The sequence below is a fragment of the Ambystoma mexicanum genome, chromosome 6q, assembly GCF_040938575.1.
Source record: "Ambystoma mexicanum isolate Mex_15411 chromosome 6q, UKY_AmexF1_1, whole genome shotgun sequence".
In the NCBI taxonomy this organism is placed as follows: domain Eukaryota; kingdom Metazoa; phylum Chordata; class Amphibia; order Caudata; family Ambystomatidae; genus Ambystoma; species Ambystoma mexicanum.
The window spans coordinates 1,381,057,299-1,381,081,800 of NC_090937.1; the positions used below are offsets into that span (position 1 = coordinate 1,381,057,299).

The 24,502-nt window shown below is 45.4% G+C and overlaps 1 protein-coding gene across 1 annotated transcript in view; it reads left to right on the plus strand.

Moving 5' to 3' along the window:
- The window catches only part of TRMT44 (tRNA methyltransferase 44 homolog), a 317,825-nt gene that overhangs the window by 162,725 nt on the left and 130,598 nt on the right, over nucleotides 1-24,502 (plus strand). The window contains exon 6 of the mRNA XM_069632028.1: nucleotides 12,691-12,762. Within this exon, the coding sequence (XP_069488129.1) occupies nucleotides 12,691-12,762 (72 nt within the window). The remainder of the gene's footprint in view (nucleotides 1-12,690; nucleotides 12,763-24,502) is intronic.

A 24,502-nucleotide genomic window follows, 5' to 3' on the forward strand; every position in this document is an offset into this window, starting at 1 on the left:
ATTGGTAAATGTGGCATGTTTAGTGCATATATCTGGGTTTCTGGATCGTACATGTGTCCTATCCAACTCTGTGTTCATGACTTCGTCAAAGTCACCTCCAATCAACGTGAGGGCTACAGTGTTGTGAACAATTAGGGGTGTAATATCGTTAGTCAGGGGGGTTAGGAGGTGCATATACAGCGATCATAGAGATGGTGCGTTCCCACAGGGTTCCTATCGTGTGTACATATCTACCTCCCTGGTCCTGGGTGACTGCAGTGGGGCTATAGGGGAGTATTTTATGTACTAGGATCAATACCCCACGTGATCCCATGGTGAATCCGGCATGAATGGCTTGTCGGTAGTTTGTGCGACTAAACAGTGTGCATCTTGTGCCCGCCAGATGTGTCTCTGTTAAGAAGGCCACATCCGGTGAGTGACGGTTCAGAGCTTGTAGGACTAGGCGTCTTTTAATACTATTTCCGAGCCCGTTAACGTTCCATGTCATCACCCGAATGGCTCTGCTTTTATCTACATTGGTGTTCTGCGCCATGTAACTTGCGCATGGACCTTGAGGTCTGCGTTGATGATTGAATCGACCGGACGAACGACCTCTGAAGCGTCCGATCTCAGCAAAAACACGTCCGGGGAAAATCTTCCTTATGGAGCTCTGGGCTCTCTCTAGCGCGGAATATGTTCCTACAAACTGACGTTTCTTTTGCAAAGGCTTCCCTAAAAAGAAGGCCTTTGGCGCCCTCACCCGCCTCATAAGTGGCTACGTTGCCTATTTTCAGGAGGACACCTCTCCTCCTCTCCGAAGAGAGAGCACAGTTAGCATTTCCCAGGAGGCATACTGCCCTCTGCGCCAAGTTACCTAAAACTTGGGTATCTACTGGGATTCAAGTGTCTTTTGCTTTCTCCACCAAATCCATCATTTTAGCTAGCGGTCCCGCCAAGTCCAGGACCTTGTCCTGACAGCCTTCCCAGGTGCGATCGACACCTTTTCTGATGTCTTGCGCGGATTTGGTGACAAATGTGACCATTTTAGGATCAAGATCCGGCGTCTCTGCGAGCTTCCCTGGTAGCTCTGGTCTTGGACATTCCGCTCTCATGCTTGATCGGACTTCCCTGTCCAGTGGCTTTCTAATATGTTGGGCCATATTTATCGCCACTCTAGGTGAGGGCATCCATTCGGATGATTTCGGGTGCCTAATGGCTTCCGGATCAAACATATCTAATGTTTTCCTTTTCTTCGGGAATATTCGACTGAATTGGCTCTACTGTGTCCTCCTCTTCGCCACCTTTGTCGTCGGGTGTATAACCCTTTTCGTACTCCCCTGAATGGTCCACCCCTGGGGTAGGGGGTCTGTCTTTGCAATCTGCCATTTTTGCTAGAAAGGCCTCTTTCAACCTGGTGACAGGGTCGCTATGTCTTTGGGGAACAGAATTAACCCTTTCATCCGTGCCCGTGGGGGTCAGAGAGTCTGCGCTCTTCCGGGCTTTCTTACACCCCTTATTATCAACCCCTTTTTGGGGGTGTCCTGCTGACGTCCCCTCCCCAGGGCTATCTGCCCGTCTCTTTCTGGCTGTTCCTGTTGCTCAGCCATGAATGCTTCCAGCATCTCCAACCTTTGTGTCAAAGGTTGCACTCCCTGAGAAACTGCTTGCGTCAGGGAATCCCCCAGCACCTTCTTGAAGCTGAGGGATAGATCAGAATCTTGCAAGGAGGGCTCCTCCTCCCACTCGTCTTCTCTCCACTCTGGGGTGGTGGATTGGGATTCTCTGTGTGGTTTTTGAGCCATAATTCACTGTTAGCAAGGCTAACTTCTGGGGAGTCAGCTAGTAATAAGGCTCTAAAACAAAGTCGGGAATGCCGGGAAATCACTTGTAAACTTTGGCACCTCTGCGTCCTAAAACCCGTTATGTTTGCCGGCGCGAGCAGGCACCCAGCGAAGTATGGAGAGCGGGGACGGCTGCCTAAAGCGAGCGGCTCTGCCCCGCCTCTCCACCCAAACCTTAACGCTGCCCTCGGACAAACCTAACGCCGTGTTTCGCAATGAAAGGGTGAAAAAAGGTATGTTCTGAAATGTGTGTGCGCGCTCTCCCTGTAATCACCTCAGCGTTTCTCAGACGCTGCGCAGTACGTTATCATATCTTTCCACAACAATAATCATAATATGAAATAGAGCAACTCTGACCTAACGGTCTATCCAATATCATTATGCTCACAATGAAAAACGCCATAAGAACATTTACAAAAATAATGCATAAGTAGAATATATCTTGAAATGGCAGCCAAAAGAAAGAGGAAAGGTCATTGGGTTCAGAGTGCTTATACCCCATGCTGGGCGCTGATAGGTGGACAGATGGGGGTCAGAACTACTGAGGGCCTGAGGATCATGGGAGTCGTGGTCCCTGGCACTCTTATTGGATTTTATGAGACGCTAAACTTGAATTTACTGTTTACTTTTGTTAGGCAGAAACCTGTGCAGTTACCTTAGGGACCACTGCAAAAGGCTTAAGACTACAGGTGTTGGCAGTAAACCCAATTGGTAGCAGTCTGTACCACCCAGATTTACCTGGTAGCTGTGGCTGAGCAGCCAGACTTCTCTCAAGAAGAGTTAGACAGTATATAGAGTATACAAGATAGGTACCAAAATACAGTAGCACAAGCAAACACTTACTAGAGCTTTGGTATCAAGTATATAATTATTTATTTAAAGACACACTCTAGCACTATTATTGTAAGCAAGTTCAAAAACACAGTCACTATTAATATATATACATCCCTTATTCCTTATTTGACAAGTCTTAGTTAACACCACTTATTTCCAGACAGAGGTGAACGCATAACTAAAGATGGCACTCCAATAAGTTAAGAAAAAGGGAGGGAAAAGCAGAAATTAGGAACAGCACCCAACACAATACTTTAGAAGCACTCAGCAAGGCAGGAAAGTCAAAGTCTACTTGTGAGCAAAAAGTTCAGAGGCCAGGCTCCCTCTTCGAGAGAGTAGAACACCAATGCGCCCAAGATCACACAGTTTAAAAGGCTTGGAAAGTCTTGCAGAGAGTTTAAAAAGGAATCAGTTCAGCTCATAAAAGTTCAGTTAGCCAACCTAGGGCCAACCCAAGTGGTAAAATGAGGATTTATGAGACACCCCACACAGGCCGTTTCGAGGGAGGCCAGGCGGACACAGTACCTTGAAAGTGGAGAGAATCCTCCAGCGGGGGCAGTTGTTCCTGGCAGTGGATGCAAGTCGCGGCGTCGTCCAGAGGAAGAGAAGATCTCGACGTGGAGGAAAGCTGAAGGTCGTTGCACTGCCAGGGAAGAAACCAGCCGCGGAGTTCTCCGGTTAAAAGGTACTACCCTTTTATTTGCGGTAGCGGAAAAACGTGGTATCCCGGTTGCCGGGGTGCTTGGCACAGGTAAGGTGGCCACGAGATGATATAGGAAGGCGAAAAGGCGGGCAAACTGGTTATCCCCACCAGTCAAAGGAAGAAGACTCTTAGGGATGAAAATCTCCTCTGTCGTTGGAAGAAGTGGTGAGTCGGTTCAGCAGGGCTCCACCGGTGGTGTCATCGTTGCAGGTTGGCTCAGCTTCTCCCTCTTCGGATTCTTTGGTCCTGTGGCGACGTCTGAAGTTCCAGTCCCCAAATCCCTGCTTTTATGCAGAAAACCCCCATTCATCAGTCCTAGCTGTCACTCAAACATGCTAAGTGGTGAGCCGGGTGGCTCACCACTGGGCCAATCACACAAGAGTGCGACTTGAGTTGCCGAGGCAACTCAGTCCAGGGTGCCTAAACCCCCCTCCCACACATCCTGTATACCCAGACAGAGTGGCACCACTTTTGGAGGCTTCTGTGGAGAAGCCCGCCAAAAAGTGGAACAAAGGGCTCGACTTGGGTTGGAGTTACAGAGGCGAACACAAACTCCATTTTAAAACCGAGTCCTGGCGAAAAGACCCAACCGGTGAATAAATATTAAATAAATAACCCGGCGGTATCTTTAACATTGCACCAAAAAGTGGTGCGTTTAAAATGAATGGGAAAATCCCATAGTAAATATTCTTAAGGAATATTTTGCGTGGTAACCACTGCCACCAGCCAGAAACTCGACAAGGGGGGACTGCACAGTGCCCTCTCGAAAAACAGACCCTGGGGCAATCTAATTACCTCTACCGGTACTTCCACAATATGATGGTTTGTACTGGTTCTGTTCCCAATTAGCCTTAACAGAGAATTCTCCTTAACAACTTTTTTCTAATGTTGCACCAGAGAAAAATATAAAAAATAAGTAAAGTTAATGTGTTGAAGTGCTGAGATGACAGTATTAAAGAAAGATGAGCATAATGCGAGCCTCCTGTCTTGTCATAGAATTCAAATCTATTGGTCAGTGGCGCACAGCCCATCCTCATAATAGACTGGGGCACCCAATCCATCAAGAACAAGATATGATTGTCCTCCACATAAGAATGGAAATGAAAACCAAGTGTGCAAAGCTTTTTGTCAGGCGAGCAAGATAGAAATTACATGAGAATTGAACTCTTAGGGCCGAGAGGAGAAAATGAAATGACTGGGAGAAATGGTCTGGGTGTGTGTTTAGTCTAGTCAGTGAATATTCAAACCGGGTGAGTACCATGCCAGAGATCCCTGCATTGGCCATGATAGACCTGTCAAACACGGATCTACGTTTAAAAAAAAAACAAATTCCCGAAATGCTTGACTTTAAAAATTGTGAAACCGACTTGCTTGCATTTCGAAACGCAAGCTTTTTGGAATTTCTTCATTTGACCCCAACTTTCCATTCAATGTATGCAGGGGACACCTTCGCAACTCCCGCTCACCCAATTCAGTATTATCGTCTTCGTCATTTTTGTACTATACCGAATGTGCAGAAAAAGCGCTTTCTGTTTTTTTTTTCCCCTGTTCTTGGGCAATATCGTCACTGATGGTTTGTGCATTTTCAGTGTGGACACACGCTGTTTCTGTGGCTAATCCTAGATAATCTACAGCATCCTTAAAAACTGCCTACGTCACCCTCTTGCTTGTATGATAGAATAGGTATGTCTCCAACCTAATGATAACAAAAGAAATCATCTTTATTTACACAGAATCTGTTTGTCCGCGCTGTGTTCTGTCAATTCACCTTGGTTACCAGAAATCAATAATTGTCTCTGTAGGGATTATAATTTTATTAAGGGTGTCTTTTGTACAATAAATGATGTGGTCTTAATTCTGTGGAGGAGCCACTGACAAATACACATTGTAACAAATATATCTATCAATCACGTTATTTTCTAATTCATTGACAAATCACAGATACCGTTATTCTCTGCTGATATCTAAAGGGTTATAGGCAATTACAACAAAAACACCTATATTAAAGCAGGTTCTGATAATAGCTCTTGCAAAGCTTTCAGAGGGGCATTACCAGGCTCTGAGTCGCCCAAACCAGGAACCCAGCGCCCGTGAATCCTGAGATAGGATGTGAACCAGCTGAGAACGTTCCCACTAATACACATGCAGCAATTGAATTTCGGTAGTGATCTACTTTGTCGAATGCTGATGAAAGGTTGAGGAGAGCAAGGAGGGAAGGTTAGCCATCATTGAGGATGTCAATGGCATCATAGATCACCTTGATGGTATCCGTTTCCATGCTGCATCTGGGTGTGAAACCAGATTGGTAGGACTGATGGAGGTTGTTGACTTTGATGTGTTGATTGAGCTGTGCAGCAGCTGCTTACTCAGGGATGGGGCGGTAGTTGCTGAAGTCGTCAGGGATTCAGTGTTGGTGTCTTGTGAAGTCGGAAGATTTGTCCGGTTTTGGGGGTGGCGGGGGCAGAAAGGTGCCTTGTGTGAGGGAGCTGTTGATCATTGTCAGTTAAGGAAAGTGCTCCATTCGAAAGGATCAGGAGTTTGGAAGCAAGAAGGATGTCAGTCGCATATGATGTGGCCTTGAACGATGCTAGGGTGACAGTGATGTGTTCCATAATGTGCCTTGAAAATTGTCCAGTTAATGGTGGTTTTGCAGGGCTTCCAAAATCTATTAGCCCACTCACATTGGCAAGGAGATATTATTTCCCCGCCTTGCAACACTTATGTATAAGCGTGTTATACATGCCATATATCATACCATGAAGGGCGAGTACCGTTTGCATGATTCTCAACCTTGCTGGTGAATATGAGGATCTTTGCCATTTTTATTTGACATTTACTACAAACAAACCTTTCAGTAAATGCCAAAGAAAGTTTTCACTGTGCACGGCTGACCTTTGAGTGGCAACATTGCAAGAAATATGAAGTGTGCTTATGGTGACATACACAGTTTTACAGAAAGCACTGGTGCATATTTTGTCACCCCTCACCATGGGCTGAGTGTATTTCTCTTCGGTGGAGTATAGAAACTAAGCAATTCACCCTGAAGATCTAGTGAGATTTCTTTAGAATTTTCAAGACATTTTGTTAGAGATGGGATGTGTAGTGTGCTGTCGTTTGAGGTGTTTGGGTGTGTGCTGGCAGTTCATGCTGATTTCGTTGAAGAAAGAGTTGATGGCAGTGAATTCTTTAATGGATTGTTATACGGATGTTGATGCAATGCTTGATGGCTTTGAAGAGGGATCTGCTTTCGTTGTTGACCTTGGGTTTGGCGGCGAGCACCGTGATACGCAGGTTTGCGTGGTTGCCGAAGTCGGGGTTTGCTCCTGATGTGCAATCCCGGCTCCTCAACATGCCCTTTGACGGTGAACACCTTTTTGGCAGCAAGGCTGACGAGAGCCTTGAGAGGTTGCAGACCTCCAAAGCTGCAGCGAAGTCGTTGGGCGCTGCAGTTCGCCAACCTCCGCCTTTTCGTCCTAGGGGACAGCAATGGAGGGGTGGTTCCTTTCACTATTACTCGTCCTTCAGTAAAGCGAGAGGAGCTGGCAGTCAAAGAGGCCAACGCAGGGGTACCAGAGGTGGACGACAGGGTACCCGTGGTGCCAAGGCCGCTCGGGCAGTTGCATCTTTGCCCTCAGGTAACGCTGCAGCCGCTACCTCTCAGTCATGAGGCCATGTCCCATGGTTCGCCGGTTGGGGGAAGGCTGGCGCAGCATCTTGTAGAGTTGCGTGCCATTACTTCAGATGTGTGGGTTCTGGAGATCATAACCCACGGCTACTGTCTTCCCTGTCTTCCCTTTCGGCAGAGGCCTCACGACAATCCACCGGGGAACCTCTCTTTGCAGAGTCCGGATCCGCTCCTTGCGCAGGAAATTCAAGCCCTGCTGGAGAAAGGTGCCATAGAACTGGTGCCTGTAGCGGAGAGGAACAAGGGATGGTATTCCCCTTATTTTTTGATTTCGAAGAAAGACGGGGGATTGAGACCCATCATGGACTTGCGTGGTTTGAACAAACTCCTCAGGAAGGACAAGTTCAGGATGGTTACTCTCTCTCAAGTCCTCCAGGCCCTTCAGCTTCAGGAATGGTTGGTGTCTCTCGACCTCAAGGATGCTTACTTCCATGTGCCGATCCATCCCAAGCACAAGAAGTACCTGATGCTCGCGGTTGGCGACTCGCACTTTCAGCTTCTGGTCCTGCCGTTCGGATTGACCTCCGCCCCGAGGGTTTTCACCAAGCTCATGGTGGTGGTGGCAGCGCATCTCAGGCAAGGGGGGATTCACGTCTACCCCTACCTGGACGATTGGTTGATCAGGGGGAGCTCTCCCGAGCAAGTCCTGGATCACCTGTCCATCACCTGCCACTCCCTTCACAGTCTGGGCTTCTCCCTCAATTTAAAGAAGTCCCATTTGACGCCAACACAGCGGCTCCAGTACAACGGAGCAGTGCTCGACACTTCCCTGGGGCAGTGTTTTCCTCCCCAGGTGAGGGCTCTTCACATTCAGCAGATGGTGCACAAGTTTCAGCATGCCCAGACACTCCCAGCGTTCGAGTTCTTGAGGTTGCTCGGCCTCATGGCATCCTGCATTCTTCTGGTGCCAGAGGCTCGCCTGCGGATGAGATCTTTGCAGTGGTCGCAGTCCTCCGGCAGGATGTCGGACCCGGTTCAGGTGCCGCCCTCGGTCGCCCGGGACCTTCTGTGGTGGGCCGTCGAAGGCAACTTGATGAAGGGGGCTCCATTTTGGCTTCCCTGGCTGGAGGTGACGATCGTGACGGATGCATCCCTCACGGGATGGGGATCTCATGCCAACGAGCTGACAGTCAGCGGTCGTTCGTCTCCGTCGGAGTCCAGACTCCATATCAATCTTTTGGAGCTGAGGGCCGTCAGGCTAGCCCTGAAGGCTTTTCTGCCGACTGTGCGAGGAAAGAATGTGCTGATCCTGACGGACAACACAGTGGCCATGCACTACCTCAACAAAAAGGGGGGGCAGGGTCACTTCCTCTGTGCAGGGAGGTGATGCAGCTCGAATTCTGGGCCATCCAGCAGGAAGTTTCGATCTCGGCAGTTCATCTGGCTGGAGACAAAAACGTGACGGCGGACGCTCTGAGCAGGCAGAGCACGATCTCTCACGAGTGGGAGTTGGCTCAGGAGATTCTCCTGGAGATCTTCGCCCTTTGGGGGACCCCTCAAGTGGATCTCTTCGCCTTCAGTGTCAACCGGAAGTGCGAGAGGTTCTGCTCGCGGGAATTTCCTCCAAAGGAGCCTTAGGAGACACGTTCGTGGTGGAGTGGTCATTCCCGCTGCTGTACGTGTTTCCTCCAGGCCCCGTCATCCCGCAAGTGCTGCAGAGGTTACGGAAGTTCGGTTCCCGGATTATCCACATTGCTCCGGCGTGGGCTCGGAGGACGTGGTACCCGGACATTCTCGACTTGTCCATCTGCCCTCCACGTCGTCTTCCCTACCGAGACGATCTGCTCTCACGGGAGGGGGGTCAGGTTCTGCATCCAGAGGTCAGATCCCTCAACCTTCACGCTTGGCTTCTGAAAGGTTGAGGTATAAGGATTGGGACCTCCCTGAAGACGTGATGGAGGTGTTGCTCTCGGCCCGACGGCCAGCAACAAAGTCTCTGTACCGTTGCTTTTGGCGTAAGTTCTGCGACTGGTGCAGAGTTCAGAATGTGGATCCTTTTGCATGTGACATCCCCATGGTTCTGTCCTTTTTACTTTCTTTGGCCCACAGGGGCTTGCAAGTGGGTACCATTAAAGGATACCTGGCGGCGCTGTCCATCTTTAAGCGCTCGTCTGAAGAGTGTTCCTACTTTAAAATCCCTTTAATTTCACAGTTTCTGAAAGGACTAACTAATGTGTTCCCTCCGTCACCTTTCCTGGTGCCCGGTTGGGATTTAAACCTTGTTCTTAAGTTTCTTATGGGTGCTCCGTTTGAGCCTTTGCATTCTTGTCCTTTGAGGCTGTTAACTCTGAAAACTGTGTTATTGGTTGCGGTTACTTCCGCTCGCAGAGTGAGTGAGTTACAGGCACTTTTCAGTTAAGCCACCCTTCACTGTATTTCACAAGGTTGTCCTTAGAGTTCGTCCTTCTTTTCTTCCGAAGGTGGTTTCGGAATTTCATTTGGCCCAGAAGGTTGTTCTTCCGGCATTCTATACTCCTCCGCATCCTGGTAAGGAAGAGGAGAGGCTCCATAGGCTTGATCCTAGGAGAGCTTTAAGCTTTTATGTTTCACGCATGTCCCGGGTCATAGTGGACGATCAACTCTTTATTGGTTACGCTGGAAAGCGTTTGGGACAGGCTGTGACGAAAAAGACTTTGTCTTGCTGGATTATTTTGGCCATCTCGGAGTTTTACCGCTTGCCGGGTAAGGACCCGCCGGCTGGCTTGCGGGCCCATTCTACCAGGGGTATGGCTGCATCTACTGCCCTGCAGAGGGGTGTTCCTATTCGCAACATCTGTGATGCAGCCACCTGGGCTTCTGTACATACATTTGTAGGTCACTATTCCCTCGATTCCATCCGAGGACAGGATCTGGCCTTTGGCAAGGCGGTCCTTTGCTCTGCTATTTGATTGGCAATTCTAAATTTTGTTTCTTAATTCTTTCCCTCCTCCTTGCTCTGGTACTGCTTTGGGAGTCTGTCATAGATATGGAATACGTCGGAGGACCCAATCCCCTCGAAGAACAAGTTACTTCTTACCTGGTAACGTTCTTTCGATGGGATGGTCCGACGACGTATTCCATATCGCTCCCTCCCTGCCTTCCCCGCTGCAGAATTTCTTTTGCGATTGCAGCTTACGTTCTGCAAGGCTTTGTGTCTGACTGGCAATTGACTAATGTCACACGTTCTGGGGAAAAAAACTACAACTGAGGCTACGGGCGTCGTGCAGGACGCAGATGCCGAAAAAAGTTTCCGAAGCAGCACAGCTGTGGTGATTACATGTCATAGATATGGAATACGTCGTCGGACCATCCCATCGAAAGAACGTTACCAGGTAAGAAGTAACTTGTTCTTCTATTTCGCTCTCGTGAGGAGCAAACGCTACAGAAAAGCAATGGCTCAATCTTTAAACCGTGTAAAACCTATGAAGAAGTGTTTGCGTGTGCCTAATTATGTTTCTCAAAGGAAGAGTAAACTTTAAATTATTATTTACACAGACAACGATTGCTTTTAAAGGGATGTCAAGTGTTTAAACATTGTATTGGAAGTTGTAGAGAACAAGCATTGCCCAAGCCTAGAGTATTATTACCCTATTGAAACTGAAATCAGCCTTTCCCAAAGCCAGAGAGCAATTTAAACAATGCTATAATCCTAATAGAACTTTAATATTGCCAAAGATACAAGTGTGTAAGCATAACCTAAAGCCAAAAGAGTGGCAACAACGCTTCTGGGTAATTATCCTGTCTAACAGTTGGCAAACGGATAAAGGCAAGGTTGGGGAAGGGAAACCTGCTACTTATAAATATTCTTTGAAGTTGATACAGCCTACTTTGCCAAAGACTGTAGATGGAAGAAGAGAAGTGTGTTACAAAGGCAATTGTAGGTTTTTGTGTGTTGCAGACAGACACGCGAAGCAAAGAGGCTGCCCCTTTTGTAAAGGGATATTCAGTTTATGAATGCCTTGCCTATTTGAAGGTGTTCAAGTACCTGAGAGTGAATCTTGTCGGAACCAAAATATGTTTGTAGTTACAAAGTACTGAAGCTGTAGTGGTGCCACAAAGTGCTGGAGATGTGATGGTGTATTTGGTTATCAGTAGATGCAAGACTTCAGTAGCACACATTAAGTGGAATACTATGAGGCAAAGGAGTATGCCCTCATTGTACATTTTTGTAGAAGTTAGAGTTGTGGAAGTAGAAGTGCTGTGAAGTCTTTTGTAACGTAGGATTCTTGAGACACCAGGTGATCTTTGAGTATGTATTAAGTTCCATGTTAAATCAGAGGTCATATCGATTGGATAGCATTAATAGGAGCAAAGGTCTTATGGGAAGAGCCCTCGGCTCCCAACACCCAGGCTACATTTCCATCAACTACCTAGGTGAGAACTCTCAGACAAACAAAAACATTCTTCTCACTCACACAGCATTCCGCACTGACATCCTCACACTATGCAGACTTCATACAGGGAAGGGAGCACGATGAAACACACCTTCCTTCCTTTCCTTTACAGGTACAAGCAACAGCATGCAACACTCTCATAACATTCATGCAGGCACCCATACAGGACGGGAAGCAAGACGCAACAAAGTAATCCTGACAAAGATGCATACTGTGATTCCTAATCTTATCAAGAGAGACATACTAAGTGTTAACCAAGAAAGAACAGTGTTTCAGTAACATTTACAGAAGTTGTATTTCTTTTGAACTGTGGCAAGTTTTCTTGGAGAACTGAAACTGTTGACAAAGCATTGTGGCAGGGAATAACATTGGTGCTATTTTGAGTAAGTGAAAAGTCCTTATTTCACCAAGAAGAAAGGCTTTGTTGTTGTTGGAACTTTGGTTAACAAAACATTACCTTCACATTGAAAAATCAAGAACTGATTTGAGATGTACTACCTACATGGATTTCCTTGTTTCTTTTTGTTGAACATTGGAACTGAATTTACCTTAAATCTTTGGAAAGGGAGCTCACCAAGGTTACTTAAAGGTTATCAAGAAACTATGATAATCATGGTTGATGTTATTTGAATTGCCATGTATTTTCTTTGTGTATTTGATGTTTAAGTGTGAGAGCCAGACACCCTAGTGTATCTCTTTAGTTTTGACGGGCAGGGAAATCCTGAGGCGTTTGATAACTTTTATAATTTAATAAAATGGCATATTTTTGAAAAAATCATCCAAAAGTTGTCAGCCTCGCATTGCTGTCCCCTCACAGCAGGCCGGTGATGAGGTTGAGGATTTTGAAAAGATAGCAAGTTATTTATACTGAAAAAAATGACACTTGCAAAACAACATCGATTTTGATATAAACATAATGAAAGCTATGGCCATTATACTGCAGGGTGCAGTAGGGGTATTGTAAACGGTCCTAAGGAAGTATCTTATCCAGACCTTTTAGTAGTAGAGAAGATATGAAATAGGTTAATGATTATCAATACATGTTATGAGATAACTTGCTTTTTGAGCAATTCAGAATTAAATATTTGTTTGGAACAGTTATGGAATATTTTCTATACGTTTTAAAATGTCATCTGTTTATTCAACTCCTGTGAGATTTGAAAAGAAAGGTTAATAAAATGCCCAGTTAAAGCATCAACCATGGAAAATACCACACAATCATGCATGCTGAGGTGAACTATCTCTATTCTAATCATGTGCTTTGTGTATATTTAGCACCCTGGAAAAGGACTGGATGTCAGAAGTAGGAACATCTGGGCTATGTATGGAGCACAGACTCACTTGGAGGTAAACTATACCAATGCTGCAATTGTTGTTTTCATTTCTATTTTGGCACCCTATTGTTTTTTCCTCCTATCTCAAACTTTCGTTCCCTCCCACTTTCTGAAAACATCACACTTGATGCACCAATGTTGCTTTTGTTCCAGTTCTGAGCAAGTAGGCCTACTGCTATGCTTCAGGCAGTAAGCAAAGGGTACAAGACTGGCTGCCACATGTCTTCTCGGCCACCAGCAGTCATAGAGCCAGGTGGGGTAATTGTCTCTGGCATGGATGCGAAGCATGGTATACTGTGACATTAACGATGTGCCTTCAGCAAAAGGAGATTTCAAGTCTGCTTTAGGTGCTCGCTGTGTCCCAGTTTGGGCTTTAAAGACATTGAATCTGCAGGTGGAATCTGCAGTAGGATGCCGACTAGTTTCGAATATCTTAATATCTGTCCGTCAACACACACGACTATCTGAACCTATAAGAATTGCAATAGAAAAGGAAGACTCATGCATTTCACAAGTGAATGGAATAATGTTTTCTTCCGAACTCTTTCTTCTGATGCAGAAAGTGTATTGTGCATAGGCCATTGTGAAAACAATGCAACTGATAGTTTATTTTTATATAATGCGTGTTGCCCTGCTTCTCAGCCCCCAGTCTTGACATTTTCCATTTTAATGGCACACAATTCCATCAACTCCAAAAGGCACTTGAGCATGCCAATTGCAGTATGAACACCGATTCCATCAGCCAGCACCTACCTTGGTGCACAATCTCTTATACAGATGAGCGCACAGCTGTGTAGATGTGAATGACAAGTAAACACCTGTCAGTTTACAGTCCTGACTATGGGAGAGTGGTCCTGAGAAATGCGTAAGGTTGCTTCATTATATTAATAACGAGTGATTGGATTGAATTTGTTTCTCTTTTGAGGCAGTTATTTTTTTGCTCGGGGAAATGTAAACGGTTGCTATGACAGGTGGTAGCAAGGCAGTCCTAATCAAGCCCCCAAGCATTTGATGCTGCGTTAAACCTTTGAGTTTAATGTCCAGTCTTCAACTGGAGGTCATTGCCAACTGTAGAATGGCCACTGTATCCTCGCAAGTCCAATGCCGTATGGCTCTATATGCTTGCAGTATACACTCTCCTTGTAAACCTCATGTGCAGGAACTCAAATGGGGAAGGCATTGGCAGCCAGAGGTTCCTGGCACAGCAGAGTCTGGCCTTGGTGGATTCATCCTCAGTTCAGAAGGAATGGCGTGCAGGGGCTGGTGACCTGGGATATCGAGGACTTTTTAAGATAAGTAACAGACTGCACAAGCTGCAGAGTTTTTGGTTATAGGCAGGGTGCAAAGGTTCTGATGGGAAATAAGGGCAGCGGTTATCAGTGGCGGAGGCAGCAATTCCATAGGTGTAGCTGCACTCCCATTTCAGTTGCTCATCACATGGTCAATGAGAGCAGGTTATCCAATTAGCAACCAATGAAAAACATTAGATGGCGAAACATCAGACACCATCACGCTTCAGTTCCTTTCGTGAAACAAAAATCTCGAATCAAAAACTGCCTCTCAACTTGATTCCCCCTAAAGCCTTTTCCCCCATGCAGTTATGTCAACTCCTACGAGAGAGCTGAAGCTCTCTATCGAGAAATATGATAACCGGTTGCAAAAGATTTGGTTCATACAACACCGTTTGGACAGAGATGGTGAAGCAAGACATGGGGTGACAGAGCAATGGAGTGGATAATGAGGGATCAGTCGTGGTTATGAAGATGATGTGGAAGGTGCTTTTAATTTAGACTTTTTTCCCTTCGGTTTCCTAGGCTATGATTTTAGCTCATGGAATTGTACAACATTACTGTTCTTCATAAATGTGATTTCTTTTTTTAAATCTCTACATTTAATTGACCACCTGTGAAGAGACTGTATTGTGTATTTGAAGTTTAAAACCTATTGCGGTGGCTTGAGTGCAAAGCTACCTTGCTGCGCTCAGAATCATTTCCAGGAACTTGTTCAGATGGCTGCTATAAACAAGTGAATCACCGAATGTGAAAGGTCCTGGTTGCGTGGCTAAACCTTTTCAGGCCCTTTCTATGTGTAAGATAAAATGTACTGCACACCCCATTGACTTCTTTTCCAGTTAAAGATTCCTACCAATACTCAACTGCTGCTATTTTAAATGTGGGCCTGATTGTTAGTGGTGTAATGGCTTGCATTTCATTATTTCGATTGAACCTTTTGCAACACCCCAGTGGTGCGCAAGCAGGGCCACTGTGTTGGCAGGACAGACCTGCGTGTTCGTTGCTGTCGCTCAGCTATTTGTTTCACGCTGTGGCTAATCGTGTGATGCTTGATTTTTCTCCTCGGTTAAAGGGACAACTGCTGCTGCTTTTCATTTCAAATCAGGAAGAAGCATGAGTCAGGGACTCCTTGAGGGGGAGAGATAAGAAAACAACAAATGGTCTTCCATCATCACCATGCTTTTCAGTGCAATGGTGAAAGTCGTTGGACCTCTCTTGTGAATGGGTTCAGGTATAGCCAAAATATTCACATTGATGTGATGTTAAAGCATTACTGACATGGAATACTCTCAATGCCATATATTCGGTGTTCGTTTGCAATCTAAGTTGATTTAGATGCTGCTAATTCTGATTGTTGCCGTAGTGTGGACTGCAAAGATTTGTAGATGTTAAAATGACAGGTCGAATCACACTGCCATCTTTCAGCTTCACTTTGTGGAACTGTTCCGTCCAAATTCAATACAGATATACGTCGGAAAGCGGCTTTGATTGCAACTGAGAGCGCGAGCCACGGAGCACAGTGCTGCTAGATATACCTCGTACCTAGATCCTTTCCTCTAGCCCCTGAAGGAGGAAGCCAGTGTGAGTACTTTGCGAGTGGCAGTGGGAGCAGGTGGAAGGGGGCAGGACAATAAACACAAAAAAATGTCTTAGTAGCTGATAAAAGCTGATACAGGCTGAGGTTTAGCTGTCTGTTTGCTGTCCGCTTGCTGTCTGTGGGTAATCCGGTTGAAAAGGGGAAAGGATGCCTGTGGAGCCAACATGGCCTCAACCTCTATGCCACGCACCCGTGGCAATCTCGGATTACTAACTGAGAGCATCCCACAGAGGAAATATACCCTGGGTGGCTCAGGCAGTGGGCGCTGCATTGTAGCCTCAGAGCCTGCCCCCGAGTGCAGGGCCCTGCAGTCATCGGCAATAGAAGACGAGAGAATCAGGAGGTGCACGCCTAACAAGGAACTGACCTTTTCAAACAAGTCAAATAGCTGCGTTTTCCATAGGGAGACATTGCAGGAGACTGCCCACCAAAACTTCTTTGAAATAGCGATGTCTACCAGTAGCACAGCTAACACTACAGCCCACTATTCTCTTGATATCTGAGCTGACTGCGACCTTGTGACTCCTGCGGTGGAAGTAGAGAAAGTAGGCTGTACTGATCCTCGTGTAGATAACACTGTGCCTGAGCGAGACATCCCTCAGGCCTCCAGTGAAGCCAGGAAGGGGTTGACCTTGCACACGAGGGAACACCGTCAAGTTACAATCATAAACACCCAGCTTCTGGGAGTACTTATACTTCCTTGAGGTGCGACAAAGTAGAGGACCCCAAGTTAAAATACCCGGCCCAAGAAATCATCGAACATTTTTTCGAACAGATTTTTCTACAAAAGGCCCACGTATAACTCAAGTTGCCCACAAGTCGAAATGAAGACTGGGAAAGAAGGTGGCCAACTAGCATTAGGAGAGATTGCGGATGTAGTATTACTTGAATCTGCAAGCAAACTGGACTTATCTGTCCCATTAAAGGTTCTTATAACGGCTGAGGCACAAGATAGCAGCTATAACTACTTATAAAACAAATGCCTTTAATGTTCGAATCACTAATGCCTCCTCAGACAGCAAAGAACTATTCTCTATCCTTAGAGAACTAGAAAATCCATGCCAAGATATAGCACCCACGAACACTAGTAAAGCCTGGTGCACTACTATACAAGATGCACTAACAGCTAAAATCCTTCTACTACAAAAGAAAATTGTTAGCAAAAAAACACTGCTAGCGGAAAAAACTCCACCTACCATCATAGCCAACCTACCCCATTCGACTCCAGGTGAGCTATTTCACTTCACGCCGGTCTCACATAAATATGTTTCAGACACCATAGCCAAACTCAAAGCTTCCATCTGTAAAGAAGATCAATTCCCATCCCACCTAGTTAAACTATGCGCTCACACCCATTATCACTGAATGTATCAATGCCTCATTCTCAACTAACACAGTCCCCACCAGCATCAAAAAAGCATGGGTGACCCCGCTACTAAAAAACCAACCCTAGACCCATCAATCCCCACCAAATACCGACCGATCACAAATATCCCGTTTCTTCTAAAAATAATAGACAAAATAGCCTACTCCCAAATACAAAATCACCTAGAACAGCATCAACTACTGGGGGACCGACAGTCAGGATTCCGGCCGAATCATAGCACAGAGACATCTCTTCTCGATTTAAAATCCAAATGGATGCCACCAGAGAAGGAGGCAAACTCTGCCTAATAATGCTATTGGACCTATCGGCAGCATTAGATTTGGTTGACCTTGACCATGACAAACTCTGCGGCTCACTAGCCAACAACTTCAACCTATCCAAGGATGCCACTGACTGGATCGAATCCTTTCTAGCGGACAGGACATCAAGAGTTTCCATCGGCAAAGAATCCGCTGACCCCATACCAGTCCCTAAAGGCGTCCCGCAAGGCTCCTGCCTATCCCCCACCCTCTATAATGCATATACTAAGCTACTCTTTGCAGCACTGGATGCAATGGGTGTCATCTACACCAACTTTGCAGATGACACCCAGATCCTCATCCCATTATGTTTATGTTTGAGATTTATATAACGCACCAGGTACCCTAAGGGTTAAGGGCGCTAAAGAACGGGTCTCAAACAGAACTAACAGAAAACAGAAAAGACCGGTGGCCCGGCCAGCGAGAGAGAAACGGAATGATAATACATAACGGATAAGGATCTATGAGAAGAGAGCAGTTTTCAGCCCTTTCTTAAAAACCTCGGTGGATGCTGTAATCCTCAGTGTAGACTAAAGAGAATTCCATTTCTGGGGAGCTGCCAGCATAAAGGCAACATCCCTGGATTTCTTAGTTTTAAAGCAGGGAACAATGAGGATATTAGCTTTGTCCGATCTGAGAGTTTTGGTGTTTTTCTTTGGATTGATCATTTCTTTAAGATAAGAAGGCATGGTTCCGTGTACAGTGTAGTAAGGAGTAGCCTGAAGGAGATCCTAGCCTGAACAGGCAGCCAGTGCAAACTTCTGCATGCATCCGACACATGGTCTCTTCTTGCCAAACATTTCACAACTCTAACCGCTCCATTCTGTAGGACCTGGAATCGATGGAGATCCGATAACAGCAGGCCTACCAAAAGACTACAACAATAATCGATCTTTGATCCAATGATGGCCCTTGCCAAAGTTTCAGAATTTTTTTCAGACACAAAAAGTCTGAGGCATTGGAACAGCTTGATGAAATAGAATGCCGAATAGACAAGGCTGTTCACCTGAGCCTTCATGTTCAGATTCTTGTCTAGATAAATGGCAATTGTTTTAACTTTGCTCATGACATCTATTTTACAGTTATCTATAGAGAATGTCTTATAACTGGGTCCTAGCTTCTCGAGTTTTTTCTCCGATACAATTAATAAAAGCTCGGTTTTTGAGCTATTAAACTATTTGCCACCATCCAATAATGGATTTTTTTTGTAAATTTCATTAATGCGCCTTTCGTCCTCCGCATTGGACCCTGATATAGGGATAAAGCACTGTGTCTCGTCTGCATAATTTGCAAATATGATCCCCTCATTTTCCAGCATCTGGGAGAAGTGGATATTAAAGATGTTATTAAAAGCAAGGCGACACACAGGCTCCCTGTGGAACGCCGTACATAAGCGTGGTAGGTTTGGCTTCAGCACCATCGCTGGCTATTCTAACTTCCCCTGAAGGAAAGAATGAAAGAATTAACCTGTCATGAACCATCAGACTCGTCCCTTCTGGACTTCCTGGTCCCTGACCCATAGAGGCTTACACTCAGCAGTACATCCAACATGGCCACCGACCGCGGAATGCTGCGCACCAGTTTCCGTGTCGCACGCCTCACGTTCTATAAAGCGGCCACGCCTCCACGGCCCTGCGCGTCTCAACGCTACTGTTTACTGTGGTTGACGTGTGCTGCCGAAGTTCGCTCTCGTTAACTTCTTGTTCCTGGTTCCTGGCTCCATTGAATCCTCCGCCTACCTCCTTTCCCTTGCCCTCCTTTTCATCTCGGTCTCCGCATACACTCTGCCGAGTGTAAGCTTTGCCGTTTCCAGGAATCCCCGGACATTCTGAACGATCCAGGACTCGGATCGCAGAACGCACGCTGGAAGCCGAGGACATTCGCGCGGGCTTATAGAACACCCGTACCATACGCAGGAAGACTCCATCGAACAAAGCACACAAACAGGTGAGAAGGGGGGAAACCTGTGACAGAATCCAGTCTACCACATCTTGAGAAAAGTTGGCATTCAACTTTAACCTGGTGGACAGGATGGTATGATCCACCAGGTCAAAAGCTGCTGACAAATCAAGAATCATTAAGAGTGATATATGACCCCCATCTATTCTATGCAGTAGATGGGATTTAAGAGCCAGAAAAGCAGTCTCTGTGCCGTATTCATTGCGAACCCAGACAGATATTCATGGTAAATATGATTCTCCTCCGAAAAGATGGAGATTTGATTATAGGCCACCCTATCTAGGATCTTCAATAAGAAGGGTGTGTTTGTAGTTGGTCTATAATTAGAAGCAGTGAGGGGGCAGAGGTTAGGCTTTTTAAGTAAAGGTGTAATCCATGCATTTCTGATGTTATCTGGGACTTTATTAAGCGCAAAAGAAGCGTTCACGAATTTTGTCAAATCTGGAATAAGGACAGGAGGGCATTCTTTTATAATAATAGACAAGCAGGGATCCCCCTTGACAGCTAGTGCTTTTTAGCTTAGAGATGACTTTGGCCAGTTCTTGTTCTGAAATTGGAAACTAACAGGAAACCACGAGCACGACTCTCTGCTCATCAATCACATCTACTCACTCATCCAAAACTGGATGTCTAACAACAGCCTTTGTCTCAATGATGACAAAACAGAGTTCCCCATTCTAGGCTCATCCTCCAAAATGGATGCTCTTCAGCCTGCCTATAAATCGTTCATCATTGATGGTACTACTATCCCAGTACAAGTTAAGATGCTCAGTGTTTACCTAGACGCCACTCTAAATATGTCAAAACAGGTTAACACCCTCGCTTCCTCCACCTCCTACACATCCAAACTTATCTCTCTTAGTCGCAAATTCCTCTCACCGGAAAACTGCTTTATATTAGCAAGAGCACTCATACTCTCCAAAATTGACTATTGTAACATCCTCCTCCTTGGTACTTCTAAAACCAATATAGCTAAACTTCAACTTATGCAGAATAAAGTCCTCCGAGCTGCTCTAGGCATAAAAACATCTGAACACATCTCAAACATCAGGAGATACAACCACTGGCTCCCCATCCAAACGAGGATAATAATCAAAACCCTAAGCATTACGCATAAATGCATTGCCAACAAAGCTCCCAAATACCTCATCAACACAGTCATGAGGAAATCCCAAACTAGACCACTCAGTTCCAATAACAACTATAATCTAGAAGTACCCCGTTATAAAAGAGAGAAAGCTGTGGGCAGTAGCTTCAAAGTCCTCACTCTCAAACATTGGAATTACCTACCTACCAACATCAAAAATGAAACCTCCTACCCACAATTAAAAAAAGTACTGAAAACATGGCTATTTAATCAATATTAAACATAGCTAAGTTCATAGACTATTTTAATCCTTAATTATCACTTGTATATACGCTGTATGGAATACCACCTCTGCTTTTGTATTCCCATCTGTTATATTGTAAGCTTGTATTTACCCACTGTCTGTAGCTATGCCGTGATACCTCCGGGTCTGGGTGTATAACAAATGTAAGAAATACATAACATCACTGCTACACCCCACCTAGAAAACCCCCAAAGATAATCATCTGCTCATCTCCACTGAGAGGGGGATTACCCCCCCAGGAACATTTCAACAATGGAAGGACTTCATTCATCTCAGGTTGTAAGTGGAGATTTTCAGTGAGCTGTCTCCTTGAAAAGCAAAAATGCCAGGATAGCTGAGATCATGGAGGCTGATAAAAGATCAGACAGTGCCTTGGGCTTTAACAGCCCATCGTTTTAGTGGCAGAGACCTTGTTCATAGTGGAGGGGGCACAGCCCATGCAAAGATGGCATGGCAGCCCTTATTAAAACCCAAGGGCTTTGTGATTTGCGTGATGAAGTGCTGGATGAAATGGAAGAGAGAGTACAAAGTTTGACCGATGGTATACAACTGAGTCCTAGCACTTATAGATCACATATAAAAGGAATGTCTAAAAACTGAGCAAAAGAAGAAAATCCAAGTCACCTCAACGTCATCCGATACATCGGAAGACTGTATATTAGAAGATACAAGAAGGAGGCCCCGACAGAGACATTCGGTCAGGACAGCTTGCCAGAGGAAGCGTGATAGTTTTATCACTTTAGCTCCCTTCATATAACTTTATGAATCACTAAATGACAGCTTAAAAAATCAAGCCATACTGCAGTCAAAAGTCATCGCCATTGAAATATTTGTTTCAGTGGTACAAGGTATCTGGACAAGAATGCGGAAAACAAAATATACATATGTTTCACCAAATGCTCAAACCAATCATCAATGAATGCAATGAATGGAAAGAGCTTAGGCTTCGCTCTGAAGCAGATAACTTGGCCAGGTTAAGTGTATCTAATATGCATAAAGAGCCTTTAATGAAAGCCAACATTAGGGAACATGATGAAGCTCTGCTTGACTTTCCAGTAGAGGGGGGCGTCCATGAAATAGCATCAGTGGTACATATAGATGCAATGTTAGACCTTGTGGTCCAAACTTAGTTGTTCCAAGAAATGCCTTTCTGTGAAATATCCATTGGGGACGGTGAGCAGGAGTTGGAGATCGCTTTGGGCAATAATACAGCCCATTCCAGTGACTATTCCAGAGAATACCCCATATTCTAAAGAAAAAAGAAAAAGCGAAAGAAACAAAGTCCCAAACAACCCCAACAATTGACGAAAAAAACAGCAAAAATCTAATTACTTGCGAAATTCCTGAGGAACTTAAATATACCAACAAGCCTCCAAGAACAACTTGCATCAGATGGAAAGTTAACCCAAACGATCATGAAGAAATCTAGGCCAAATCTTGCAATTGGGCAAGTACCTTTGCTGTTTGGCTGTCTGCTAATGCAGGTCCTACTAAAGTTACTTTCCACTGAGGAACCTGGACCCGCTGCCTTCACTACAAAAGCCTTGGACCACGTGCCCTTTGGGCAAGTGTTTTTGCAAAATGTCCTGCTGTTTGGCTGCTACGCAGGAGGTGCTGATCTTTGTTCAATGTTAGCACCTCTTTGCTGCCTTCTCTTTGGAGTCATAGGGACGCAACAATAGAAGATCTTACTGTACTTAAATTGCCTGTCTTCAACTCCCAAGTTTTGCTGTGAGTTGACATTTCCCCAAGCTGTTAGTTACGGGGCGATTTAAACACTGGCAGTCAATATTGATTGAGTTCCGGTTTCTGTGCTGTCAAAACGCTTTGGACGTTGTGTTTGAATGGCAGGGGAGCCGTTTATTACACGTTCCTGGCCAAGTTCTGAGCCATTGTAATGCTGGGAAACAGCAGAGTATGTTACCTGCGTAGCGGTCCTTTAATTGACGATTTGCTTGCTCCTGAGTGGCACAACGGAATCTGGCAGGAGGCGACTACCTCCAAATTTTTTTCTCATACACCCGAAAGACCGGAGACACTAAATCAGGTGCAAGCTGTTAAGAAAAGAGAAGTCATTTTATGAGTCCGGAGCTGCTGTAACCAAACAAAGATTTTGAAGTCTTTGTTTCACCGACTATATTTGAACTGGTGCAAGCACTCTGGGGGAGGGGCTTTGAATTTACTGTGACAGCGAAAAACATCAACAAAACAAAATTAGTGTTTTAAGTCTAGTAAACGATGGAGCACAGGTGATGTGGATCTGTTGGAGATTTATGGGCAGCTCGTTCCATCGGCTCAAAGAGAATTAATTAATAGAGAAAACGTGAACCCTTTTAGTAACATTTCCACTGACCAAACTGAGTACCCTAATACCCCTTCCTTTGGAAAACCAGCCGTTATTGGGAATCTTATCCTTTCTCCGTTGATGCAGGCTCACTCGTCGCAGAATGTAGAGTACACCCACGTGGAATCAGGTGGGAAATCTAATTTTCCTTATGATGTGACTTTATCAGCGTTAAACTTTGTATGACATCTTTGGTAAATGTCTTTGAAATAGTGAAAACGGACGTCCAGATACATTCAGGAAATTTACTGCAATTGACTTTATACGGGAGACTTTGAATCAACTGTAGTGGGTATAAGGTCGGCAATAAACATAGATTGAGCAGACTCAATTAAGGAACTGAAGGGGATCTCAGGAACCAAGTCTTCAAGTTGATAGAAATACAAAAAATAACTGTATACTCCCTTGGGCGGATAGAAGGCTTCTTTAACGAGAAGCAGGCTCAAGGTGTATTCAACCAACAAATTGAAAGACAGGAAGAAGTGGTATTAAGCACTCTGATTTTTATTGGAATGAGTGAAAATGTTGATGACACGCCGTTATCTGAATCGGTTTTGGAGGAATTTAGGAGGCTAGCGCAAGTAGTCGATGACTCTGAGGAACGGGATGTACAAATTGTTGAACAGATTAAATCTCAGGATGTGAAAAGGACAGAGGAGATTACATTAGGGCAGTTTGGTGGCAAATGACTGAAAAAGTGCAAAAGGAAAAATAAGGCTAAATATGTGGATAAACCCAAGTAGCTAATACAGAGCCAAAATCCAAAAACAAAAAGAGAAAAAATAAAAAACTTGAGGCGGGAGGTGAGGGGGTTTTCCGCAGAGCACAGTGCTCGTAAAAAGGTCGGTGCAGTTGGGTGGCAAAGAACAGAAAAAGTGCAAAAAGAAAAATAAGGCAAAATATGTGGATGGATAAACCCAAGTTTCAAGGGGATTGGGACCTCCGATATATTCCATATCTATGACAGTAATCACCACAGCTGTGTTGCTTTGGAAAATCTTCGGCGTCTGCATCCTGCGTCGATAACGTCGATACACCGCCCTCGAGGACCTCCTCTGAAGCCCGACGTCACTGGATGTTATAAGTAGGACGCACGACGCCCGTAGCCTCAGTTCCGTTTTTTCCTTGAATGTGTTCGCTTCGGAGATCTCAGCGCGCCTCATCTCTTTGGGGTTTCTGTTCTTTATCGGTTCTTCGAACCTGTTCGTTTGTGAAGTATATCCTTCGTGATGTCTACCTCGTCTTCCACCCCGCGTCCGGGCTTTAAGAAGTGCGGGGACTGTGGGTCCAAGTTGTCGGTGACGGGCTCGCACAATGCCTGCCTCTGGTGCCTCGGGGAGGCCCATGACACGGATGATTGTGTCGACTGCCAGTCGCTTACGTCCAAAGCCTTGCGGGAGCGCAAGAAGAAACTGTCGGTAGGTAAGGTGTCCAAGCCACGGAATTCGAGGTCTGCAGGGCTTTCGACGGACGATTCGAGGGGC